At 39.8% G+C, this 11,738-nt stretch overlaps 1 protein-coding gene across 1 annotated transcript; it reads left to right on the top strand.

Moving 5' to 3' along the window:
* Positions 1 to 1,441: 1,441 nt before the first annotated feature.
* LOC109201473 (uncharacterized) lies at positions 1,442 to 8,830 on the top strand. The gene is made up of 7 exons (XM_019357172.2): positions 1,442 to 1,536; positions 3,374 to 3,415; positions 3,495 to 3,761; positions 3,842 to 4,081; positions 4,171 to 4,392; positions 4,558 to 4,683; positions 6,797 to 8,830. Exons 1-7 carry the CDS (start codon positions 1,506 to 1,508, stop codon positions 6,802 to 6,804), a joined length of 936 nt encoding a protein of 311 aa, XP_019212717.1. The 5' UTR covers positions 1,442 to 1,505; the 3' UTR covers positions 6,805 to 8,830.
* Positions 8,831 to 11,738: the final 2,908 nt, after the last annotated feature.

The raw sequence follows: 11,738 nt of genomic DNA, 5'->3' as shown, positions 1-11,738 counted from the left end.
CACTGACAGAGGATCAGTTCACTCTTCTTCTTTTATATTACAGGTTTCCTCTGAGAGCAGTCTGTGATGTTTGATTGGAGCCAGGAAGAGATATTTTTGGCTTATAATGAATATCACAAGTTTATTTTATTGTAGAGCTTCCAGACTTTCTGCAGTTTATTAATGCATTACTCCAGAATAAAGTCCACCATGTAATCTGGACTGTCATAATAAATAGAAGCCTCATGCCCAGTTAGTGTCTGTAACATGAAGTCAGATGACCTCTTTTCATCAAACATGCTTTCTCTCAGGAAACCACAGCTGCTGGCTGCATGTGCCACAGGTTCTTCTGCCTGTTTTGTAATCTTCAATTCCTCTTTGTTTTTGGATGGTAAAATCAACAACCACTGATCAATGGTCATGAGTACCATTCACAGAGAGTTGGGGGAATGGCAACAACCTTATCAACTTTCCATCAGACAAGGGTAGGTACACAGTTTTGCTAAAGCAGAAAGACTATCATGAGAATATTTCCGAAGTAAAGTGTGGCGATCGTAAACATAGGTAGTTGTAATCTCATCCACAGACAGCAGCAGAATAGGTAATGCAACATAAAACAGAAGAAGACAGAGTTTGACAGCGGCGTTGCCGATCACAGGCGCCATCTTGTCAGAGAGAGAGAGAGAAACCTGTCACAGACACTTGTCTTTAAAAATGTTTGAGTCCTGCTGTGATGAGATTTAAAACATAAAGTAAACTCTCAAGATGATCAGTGCAATTACACCATACAGAAATGTTTTTTTTCTGCCCCCACCTCTATCACGGCGCTTCTCCAACCCTACTGTCCAAAGCGGACTCTTAGATCCACTGATAGTGGTCTTCTATCTATTCCACGGACCCGTTTGAAAACGAAGGGGATCACGCTTTTCAAACCCTGGCTCCAATACATCCCCACTGACACAGCGGCCAGAGAGGCAGAAGAACAGCACATCAAGAAGGCCCTGAGTAAATGTGGTTATCCCAGCTGGACTTTTGTCAAAGCTGGAAAGACACCTAAAGAAAGCTCCAGCCGATCCAGGAGAGAAGGACAATCGCTGCCCAAGCGAAAACCTGTAGTGATCCCATATGTGTCAGGAGTATCAGAGCAGTTGAGACGGATTTTTTCTAAACACCACATCTCTGTGTCTCTGTTAAAGAGCTCCTTAATACATTACTTGTACTTCAGCTTGGCCTCTTTGATGACCAGAGTCACTGTGCCCCTTTGTAAGCCTGTAAGTCCCCAAATTTGAGACAGTAGGGACAACAGACTGGGACCAGAAAAAGTAGATGCATATATCATTCATTAGCTCCCAAACTGTCCAGTTATGGACTGAAATAGTGAGGGTTACCGTGAACATGACTCATGCAAATTATTAGGGAAGCGGCTCAGCCTCGCTCTGCAGAAGCAGTGTCACAAGCTGATGGTGTTAACAGGGAAGTGGTGAAGCTGAAGGTGTCACTCTGCTGTCAGTCGTCATTCCGACAACATGAAGACTTCAGGAGTGTCTCTGCTCCTCGGTGAGTCAAACACTGAAAAACTTTTCATGCTTACTTTCAGTCATATATTCATTTGTGTGATTTACATTGCTGTGCTTGAGAGCCTCCATCTACCGGAACCAAATTCCTTGTATGTGTCTGCACATATACTTGGCCAATTTGTTGGATCTGCTAAAAGTTTGTTTCATGTAGGAGAGAGGAAGAGTTCGCTCTTTTTCTGTTGTCTGTTTTCTAGTAGGGCTAAAGTAATTTAATTAGAAGTCATTGAAAATAGACAGTGATGCAGCTCACACTTTATCTCAGAGGCATCTAATGAAATAAATTCTTTCACACAAGCGTAAAGCAGGAAAGTGTGCATACATCATGACTTACTTTTGTCTCATCAACAGATGTGGATGCAAATGAGTTCTAAGCATAAAAACAAAGTTGTGATCCATCATGTAATTTGGACTGACTCAGAGTTAGAGCTTCATGTTAAGTTCACTGTCTATAACATGATGACTTAAGGAGAATTCGGGCAATCTCATTTCTTCGAACATCGACGTTCATTCAGGAAACCACAGCTGCTAGTTGCACTCACCACACGTTTGTCTTATCTGCCTATTATGTAGCCTTCACTTCCTTTAATAAGAGCAAAGTTTCCATTATAAACACAGAGTCTAACAAAAGACTGGTGACTGTTTTGGTCAGTTTGTATGTTTTGTTGTTTTTCTGATGATGAGCTTCAAACAGCAGCAGATTGAGACTCAAATAGAACCTAAACCTGCAAATAAAATCAGTGAAGCAGTTTCTCCAGGCTGCTCATTCAACTGCTCATGTCATCCATCAGGGAGTTACTTTAATATCATTACATTGTTTGCTTTTAGTAAATGTGAAAAATTGAATATGAATGAATTTTATGTTTTTCTTTTCTTTTTTCTTAATACCTAACTGCTGTACCTGTACTGCCCGTATCTCTGTAGATATACTGTATAGCCACTCAAAACTGATGTTCAGACAAGAGTGTGGGAGCCGCCTGTTTTCTCTCTCCATTATAATTCCTGACAATTTTATTAGTTTGGGCGAGCTCAGCAATTGCGTTTTCTAAGGACAGCGCTAGCAAGCACTCTCCGCTATTTTATGGGAGTTGCATGAATACTTTGTGTGCCTTCTTATTTGACGATCGATGGCTGCAGACTCTGTGGGAACTGAAATCAGCCCGTCATCGATGCAGAAGTGTCTCTTGACAAAGTGTCTTGTGTCCGCTCCAGAGTTTGTCTCGCCTTCCCAGGTGGCTCTTCATAGGTAATAGATGGTTACTACTGGTGACGGGCTATTACCAAAAATATGCACCCAGACGTGGTCTTCCTGCACCTTGTCACATGGGTAGCAGTAATCAACAACTTTTTATTCTTTTTTTATTCTTATGAGCACGAGACAGGGAGAGAGGGCCAGGTACATAGTCACTAAAGATGAATAGCACAGCATTTAGTTGAATAGACGTTAAAAGAGAAGGTATTTCAACAGCTGTTGTCTACACTCTTGACACAGGAGAACAGAAGGATTCACCACCAGTTGACCTCCTCACCAACTGGGTGTCACCAACTTTCTCACAACACCTAACTGTGACCTACATAGAAAGCCAGCTGAGTGTGCAGCTTTGAAATATAACATCCAGAGTCTATGTGGCAAATGGCTAAACAAGTGCCATCATAGCCGGCTGATAGGTGAAGGCTTTTAATAAAATAAAAAAATACTCTCAGGCCTATTACTGCCTTCTGGTCATAATGTCCACTCCCTTTCAGTGACCTCTCACCTTTAATATCCTCTGACCTTCACTGACCTCTGACCTTTAGTGACCTCTGACCTCCTGTTGCAGGTGTGTGTGTGCTGCTGCTGTCTGCACTGACTGTTTCTGCAGGTGAGTAGATGCAGTGCACCATGGTCCAGGACAAACACTGAGTGTAAACACTGATAGAAACTGTCCGTCTGTCCTCCAGTCTCTCTGACCGTCAGTCCAAACCTGCAGCAGTTCTTCACAGGAGCCTCAGTGTCTCTGACATGTGAAGGTCAGCTGGGCTCTGATGGATGGATGGTGAAGAGGGACACAGGAAGTGCGACTGAGTCATGTGGAGCAGGTGGGCGGGGCTTCGGGAGGTTCAATGGTTCATCCTGTTTGTTTGATGAGTTCAAGCCAGTCAGTGGAGTTTACTGGTGTGAAGGTGAAGCTGGAGAGAAGAGTGAAGAAGTCAACATCACTGTATCAGGTAATGAAGTCATTCATTTAATCAGACTAACAGCTCACTGTTATACCACCTCTACATCACTCTGTGTGTCTTTTCCTCAGATAAACATGTGATCCTGGAGATCCCTGCACTTCCTGTGAGCACAGGAAGTGATGTCACTCTACGCTGTAAAAAGAAAACTGGTGGCACAGCTGCAGCTTATTTCTATTTCAATGGGTGTCTTGTTAGACCTAAATCAGAGAAAAACGTCACCATTAACGTGCAGCAGTCTGAAGAAGGTCTCTACTACTGTGCTACTGATGAGTTTGGATCATCTCCTCAGAGCTTTCTGAGGGTCAGAGGTCAGATCACTGTCATCACTTCCTGTTTAAAGACCATCTGCTGAGCGGATGATAAACTGACTGAACCAGCTTCCTCATCTCCCCTGCAGGTCCTTCAACCACAGCCTTGTTTACAACAACAAAAGAAGCAACAACAACCATAACGTCACTGACAAACACTCATATCTCCTCTTCTTCTACCCTTCTTTCTCCTCCCCCTTCTCCCTCTCCCCCCTCATTCTTTGTATTCCCAATTGTAGCTGCTATAGGTTTTCTGGTGCTATTGGTTCCGGTTCTGTTTGTACTTCATCTTCTGTGGAAGAAACGCACAGGTATAGCGTCTTTCTCAAATTTTCATCCAAAGTCATCATCTTGGGCACATCACGACAGCCTCCATCAGCGTTTCTATTTATAGAACATCGCTTAGAAAGTAGATTCAGACTAAAACACCACAGACACAAATTCTAGTATTCTTTCAGATCACTTCATCTTTGCAGGGAGATACCAGTCAGCTACAACAAATGATGTCACCTATGCTGAGGTCACCAGTAGAGCCTGGACCAATAAGACTCCAGTCAGCGAACCTGAAGTACTTTACTCCAGTCTGCGGACAAACACTACAGGTACACATTCACCTGTGTTCTAGCAAGGGAGATAAACCCAAAAGTTCTTTTAACTGGGGTTGTAAAATGTGGTCAATAAAACAATGAGAATCTTCTTCTCAAATTTATCAAACTAGTGTTTTGAAAGTGAGACCTGAATGCAGGATTCACAGCAGGTGCAGTTCACTCTTTAATTTGAGCGGATTTGGTTTGTTTTAATCCAGATGTAACTTTTCTAAGACAAAACGCAGAAGTACACGTTGGATAGTTTAATAAAATACTCTACAAACCACCAAAGCAGCAAAGCAACAAAATTAGGAAAATAACAATCAGTACAAGGTAAGAACGTACTGCTCTCATTCTGACTCAAATCTAAAGGAGCAAAAACAAGTTTTAACACATTATTTAAAGACAGGCAGTGAGTGGACTGAACTAATGAGGGCAGGGTGATGCTTCCACAGTTTTGGGCTACAGCTGAAAAAGCCCAGTCAGCTCTCACTTTAAGTCATGTTTTTGGGACTACCACGAGAAGCTAGTTCAGTGACCATATTATCTTTTTTATTGCTATGTAAATCTGAGGGTTATATACATAACAATAGTATACTAGGCCATATTTTAAAAAGCTAACCCCCTGGACAGAGGATAAAGGGAAAAGAAGGTTATACCACCTTTTTGTATTATAAATGAGGAAGATGCAGAGTCACCACTGTGAAAAATAGGACCTGGACCACTCCGTCTATGATGTCCATAAAGTGCTCTGAGACATGAGGGTGGTTATGGTTACCCTGTGAGTTGCAGCATGTAAAAGCACATAAATAGTGAAGTCACCTGAGTCAGTAGTTCATATTTCCCCGGGTCGATCGTTCATTGACCCACATCAAAACAGGTGCTGCTTGTGTGGTTAACTGCTGAGAGAAGCTGAAGCTGTGTGATGGAGCTTCTTTGTTGAGATCAGTGGGAAATGATCAAAGGTAAAACACATAAACCATGAAGTGTTTTATGTGTTTAAGTTCAGTCTAGCAGCTATTTGAATGTTGTGGACTCTGTAAAGATAAACAGTGTCTGACTGCAGAGTCCAGAGAGTGCATGTCAGCAGATAGCGGTGCTGAGATACAGGACTGAACAAAGGAAGATGTAAAGTTACCACATAGCAAAAGATGTTCTTAACTTTGTTTCTTGTCTTCATCTGTTTATGTGTTTAGACTAGTGTTTAAACAGAAATAAAATGATAAAGAGTTCTTTTTAAGAGAGATATTCATGAAGCCCCTCACAAAGTCTTCATAAGAATTAAGATTTTTCTGCAGGATTATTATTAAATTAAAACAATATATGTTGGAATTCAGTTCAGCAGGCAAACAGGTTTGATGGGAAATCCAAGTTCAGTGAGATGAAAATAAAACCCGGATATTCAGTCACTCATTGGCATGTTCTTGTCTTTATGATGTCATGCCAAAAACTTCCTTTAGCACACATGACCAATGCTGACATCATCACTCAGACCCCTGAGAACACAGGTAGGGAGGCTGCACCTATATTACTCATGTCCCAGTGTTATTACATGCTGAACTGTCGGGGTGACCGTGGTTCAGGGGATTGGGAATCTGATCTGTAACTGGAAGGTTGCCGGTTCGATCCCTCCTGCTCTCTCTGTCCTGGTCGTTGTGTCCTTGGGCAGGACACTTCACCTACTGCCTACTGGTGTTGGCCACAGGGGCCGATGGTGCGATCTGGCAGCCCCGCTTCTGTCAGTCTGCCCCAGGGCAGCTGTGGCTACAACTGTAGCTTGCCTCCACCAGTTTGTGAATTTGAGAGTGAATGAATAGTGAATGAATAGTGGAACTGTAACGCACTTTGGGTACCTAGAAAAGCGCTATATAAATGCAATCCATCAGTAACTTTTCTCTTTAAGCTTCAGTTTAAAAATTAGGTTTAAAGTTTCATATATTTGTTACATACATATACATTTTTATTAGGTTTTAAAGTTGGTAAATGGCCTGGCAATAAATGACAATAAATGCCTCACCATTCTAGTGACCTGCCCCATGACTGCACACTCAACTGTCCCATTTTTACAGAAGCTATAGGAACCACAGAAGAAGTTAGAAAGAAATGACAAGTTTCTCTGTGTAAACAGGAAGCTGAGGACAGACCTGAAGACTTCCTGTGGACAGTCTCACCGTGGGAACATTTACAGCCAGTCATTAGCTTCCTCCGTTCTTCATTCACTCCCATTCATTCACACAGTGATGTCATTTTGGGAGCAAGTGGGGAAGATGTCCTGTTTCCTGTTCCTCCTGAGGAACCAGGTTTGATGAGGAACTAAAGAAATCAAACTGCTGCTGGTTTGAGTCTCTGCAGCTTGAACTGTGACAAAGGTCTTCTGCGAGGTGAAGAATCGTCACTTTCAGGAGCTGCTTCCATCATTTCAAACTGATCAATACTCTGAACTTATGAACACTCATGTTTGACAACGAATGTCCTGTGATGGTCCTTAATCTTTGACCTAGTTTTTGTGTTTGTTATGGACTATGTGTTTACTTGTTCTCTTGTTTGGATGTTTCCAACCTTTCTTCTATATTGGTGTCTCATGAGCTCAGGTTCCATAAGTTGTCAGTCTTCATTATTTATATTTCTTATTCTGTATTTCGTGTTGTTCATGTTTATTTCCTTCGTGTCCAGTCTGTGCCAGTCTCTTCTCTGTGTTTTGTTATTCTTTCAGTCTCTCCGGTCATGTACCTTCGTTTGTCTGTTTTCTCTGTGTTCTGTCTCATTGTTTTTGTAATCCCATCCCTGTGTTTTCTCCCTCCATGTTCATCTCTCTGTATTTTTACTCATTTGTCTCCTCAGTCAGTCATGTCTCAGTGTGTTTATTCTTCTGCGTCTAGTTCACATATATTAGTCCTGGTCTCTATGTTTGTACTTCCTGTTTTGTTTGGATAGTTTTTCATGCTATGTGTGTTGTGCCCAGTTTTGCTTCCTCCTTCTCTTTAGTAATTAGTTCCAGTTGTGTTCCCAACTATTGTCAAACCTCTCATTATCCTGTGTGAGTATTTAAGTCCTCAGTCTCTCTCGTGATATCCTGTTTTGCTGTGTTCTTCTGTGAGTTCTATGTTTCCTTCGTAGTTTCCTGTTTATACTCTCTAATTTTTCTTTGTTTGTTTCTCTTGTATTTTTGTGTTTCTTTCTGAATATCTAGTAACAGCCATAAAGCTGCCTCTTTCAGCCGACCCCTTTGTTTCCAAGTCCTGCATTTAGGTCTTGCCTCTGCCTGCCACACAGCTGTTCATGACAGGCACAGAAAACGATTTTGAGCCTAGAAGTAATAAATGCATGAACTAGTTTTTCAGCATCACTCTGAGACAGGATATTTCTAATTTTAGAGATACTGCTCGAATGGAAGAAAGCAATCCTACATATTTGTTTAATATGTGCATTAAAGGACATATCCTGGTCAAAAATGACTGGTTTCATCTCAAAGCTGGCCAGTTGGACAGGAAACAAAACAAGATGTTATTTACATATGAGCATCACACTTTACCTGAAATGCACAAAGAATCACCTAATAATAGAAAACAGTTTCAAACCTGCAGGATTAAAGTGATGAAAGTTTGTTTTTACCATGATTTAAATTTGTCTCATAAACATCCAAAACCTGCTGAAGGTTCAGAACTGAATCTCATGCAGTAAAGTCGAACATGTGGTGAGACTGAGTCAGTGAAGCTTCATTCCCAGTTAGTGTCTGTAACACGACGACTGAACAAGAAAGCAGATGCCCTCTTTTCATCAAACAGGAAACCACAGCTGCTGGTCTGTTATGTAGACGATGTTTCCTCTATTAAGAACTAATTTTCCACTATGTGGACAGAGTCAGTAATCGTCCTGTGTCTCTCAGAGTTTCATTGTTTTGTTTTCATATCTAAATGTTGCCATCAGTCACTGTTTGGGCACCAAACCTTAAACAAGCATGTCAAAAATAAATCTACATTAGTGATGCAGAAACATCAAACCAGCAGGATCTCTCTGTGCACTGAGAACACTGACTGAGGCTGAGGTGATGTGATGCAGTGGGTTGTCTTCTAAATGTGTCTTCTTGTCTGCATGCTGAAGTATTCTTGGGCAAGATACTGAACCCCAAATTTCTTCTTTTTTTTTTCCTTTTTTTTTTATACCCCAAATTTCTTCTGATTATGGCAGTGGTGACTTTTCCCAGGAGAAGCTGGGACCCTGTTTACTAGAAGGTTTTAAAATTTCTGTACTTTTAGGTGACAGAAGGAGACATGTGGCCTGGTCAAAACACAGAGAGCTGCACTCTAATAGATCTTTAAATATAGTAAACATACCTTGTGTGCCACAGACTGCTCCCAAACACGAGGGGGCAAATAATACCTCTAAAACACTTAAGTTGGCTTTACTAAACGTTAGATCTTTAGCTGGGAAAACATTTTTAATTAATGATTTAATCACCGAGCACAGCCTGGATTTTATGTTTTTAACTGAAACTTGGTTGGACCAAAGTAACAGTGGAGCTGTTCTCATCGAGACGACCCCTCCTAACTACAGTTTTATCAGTGAGGCCAGGGTGAGCAGGAGAGGAGGAGGGGTTGCTGTCTTATTTAATGAATCATTTCAATGTAAGCAGCTATCTCCTGGAAGTTTTCAGTCTTTTGAATATGTGGCGTTACAGCTGAAGGCCCCATCCAAAGTTGTAAAAACACTTTCTCACGGACGGTGACAGCGAAGCGGATAACAGTCTTGAGTACCTGCTGGTCTTTGAAGCTCTGGATTCTGGGACTGTTGGAAAAGGTAAAACATTTTCATTAAAACCTTTTTACTGTTTTGTTTTTGTTACTCATCATTGTAGCTTGCTGTTAATGCTGTGCTAACAATAACAGTTAGCTATGTTAGATACGTTAGCCGTTGACCTTAACGCAATTTAGTATCCGGTATACAGAAACTGTTTTCCTAACAAAACCACTGTTATAATTAAGTGAAGGTGCTCCCAACTATTTTGAACCTTTGGCATCTAAAATATGTGGTCCTATTGCGTGCTGCGTACACAACCTAATGTCAGCTAGACCGATATTAAAATTTATAATATTGTTAAAGTCACTAAAATGGCGCCTGAAGCCTGTTTTGACATGAGCTCTGTGTCTGCTCTAGAAACTCTGAAATTCAGTAGATCTGAGCCGTACATTAAATACTCACATCAGCCTGTACTTTGAATTCTGTAAGAGCTGTATAAAATACAGCTATGCATAAGTGTTTTGAATGAATAGAAATGTGACACATTAGAAGGTGTGTCTTTGACTGTTACTGTGTAACTTATTTTCGGACTAGTTGACAAGTTATGCTCCGGCCATTTGATGTTACCAAGATAGATGTCCTTTTGTAATATAGTTAAATTTTCTTTGTACATTTCATTCATCAAGAAGAGGTCATTATACTAACAAGAGGTATCAACGCTGCGCCAAAGTTCAGCACGTGGTTAAAGTTTGTAATCCAGCCAGGGTGTAAATATCACTCAGCAGCCAGTCGTAGAGATGAAGCAGGTAGCATCAACACATAAATCTACTCTACCCGGCTTAAATCACAAGACTACCTCTGACCAAAGAGCTGTAGATTTTTCTTGTTTGCACAAATTAATTCAGATTCACACTAATTCTTTTCACAGCTCCAACAAAATGAGGAAGTGGAGGGAGAAACACACTTAACTACAGGCCAATATCACTACTCCCACAGTTCTCAAAAATTTTAGAAAAGTTATTTGTTAATAGACTTGATAAATATATAGAGAAGCATAATCTCCTAAGTGATAACCAATATGGCTTTAGAGTGAAAAGGTCCACTTCGATGGCAGTGATGGAACTTGTAGAAGGGATATCTAATGCAATAGATAATAAGGAATATACCGTTGGTGTTTTTATAGACTTAAAAAAGGCGTTTGATACAATTGATCATTCTATATTAATGAATAAACTAGAGAGATATGGCATAAGAGGGATAGCATATAAGTGGATGAAAAGTTACCTGGATGACAGATATCAATATGTTGAAATCAATAATGTAAAATCTAATCAGTTGAAGGTAACTTGTGGTGTTCCTCAGGGCTCTGTGCTGGGCCCTAAATTATTCATATTATATATAAATGACATATGTAGTGTTTCCAAACTGTTAAAATGTGTATTGTTTGCTGATGATACCACTCTGTATTGCTCAGGTAAAGACCTAGAACAGCTTCTGACTACAGCGGAAAAGGAGTTAAATATATTAAAAAACTGGTTTGATGTAAATAAGTTATCATTAAATATAAAGAAAACAAAACTGATTATTTTTGGCACTAGACAAATGAAAAATGTATCTAAAATCAGGGTTAATGGAATTGAAATTGAAAGAGTGTTCGAAAATAAATTTCTTGGAGTGCTAATTGATGATAAGCTGAGCTGGAAGTCTCATATAAATCATGTGACAACAAAAATGTCAAAAACCATTGCTATTCTCTACAAAACAAAGCATGTCCTGAACAAAAAATCATTATACACACTTTATTGTTCTCTGTTGCTTCCATATATGACTTATTGTCTGGAGATATGGGGTAATGCATATAAAACAAATACTCTTCCTATTTTCAAGTTACAAAAAAGAGCTATAAGAATTATAAATCAATCAAACTATATAGAACCAACTAACATTTTGTTTATTAATCTAAATACCCTAAAATTTTATGATTTAGTCGAATATAAAATGGCACAGATAATGTATAAAGCACAAAATAACTTGCTTTGCTGCAGTATTCAGAAGCTGTTTAAAGTCAGAGCGAGTCAATATGACTTAAGGGGAACAGATGTCTTTAAAACAAACAAGATAAGGACAAACATAAAGCAAAGATGTGTTTCTGTTAGAGGAGTTAACCTGTGGAATAGTTATGACAAAGATTTAAAAAGGTGTAGTTCATTTTCCTTGTTTAAAAACATGTTTAAAAATAGAGTATTAGAAAAATATATTAATCAAGAACGAAAAGAGCAAAAATAATAATTCTGAAACTCTTGATTGTTTTGCTTTGATGTAATTATCTAAGG

Source organism: Oreochromis niloticus, linkage group LG3 (genome assembly GCF_001858045.2).
Source record: "Oreochromis niloticus isolate F11D_XX linkage group LG3, O_niloticus_UMD_NMBU, whole genome shotgun sequence".
Lineage (NCBI taxonomy): Eukaryota > Metazoa > Chordata > Actinopteri > Cichliformes > Cichlidae > Oreochromis > Oreochromis niloticus.
Note: the sequence above shows the minus strand (reverse complement) of the source record. Positions and strands in the feature narration are given on the sequence as shown.

What these genes read in the sequence shown, in the direction of transcription:
- LOC109201473 (XM_019357172.2), top strand. Translation starts at nt 1,506, where the DNA reads ATGAAGACTTCAGGAGTGTCTCTGCTCCTCG. An exon ending in TGCACTGACTGTTTCTGCAG is followed by an intron (nt 3,416 to 3,494) that starts GTGAGTAGATGC and finishes TCTGTCCTCCAG; the next exon opens with TCTCTCTGACCGTCAGTCCA. An exon ending in TCTGTGGAAGAAACGCACAG is followed by an intron (nt 4,393 to 4,557) that starts GTATAGCGTCTT and finishes TCATCTTTGCAG; the next exon opens with GGAGATACCAGTCAGCTACA.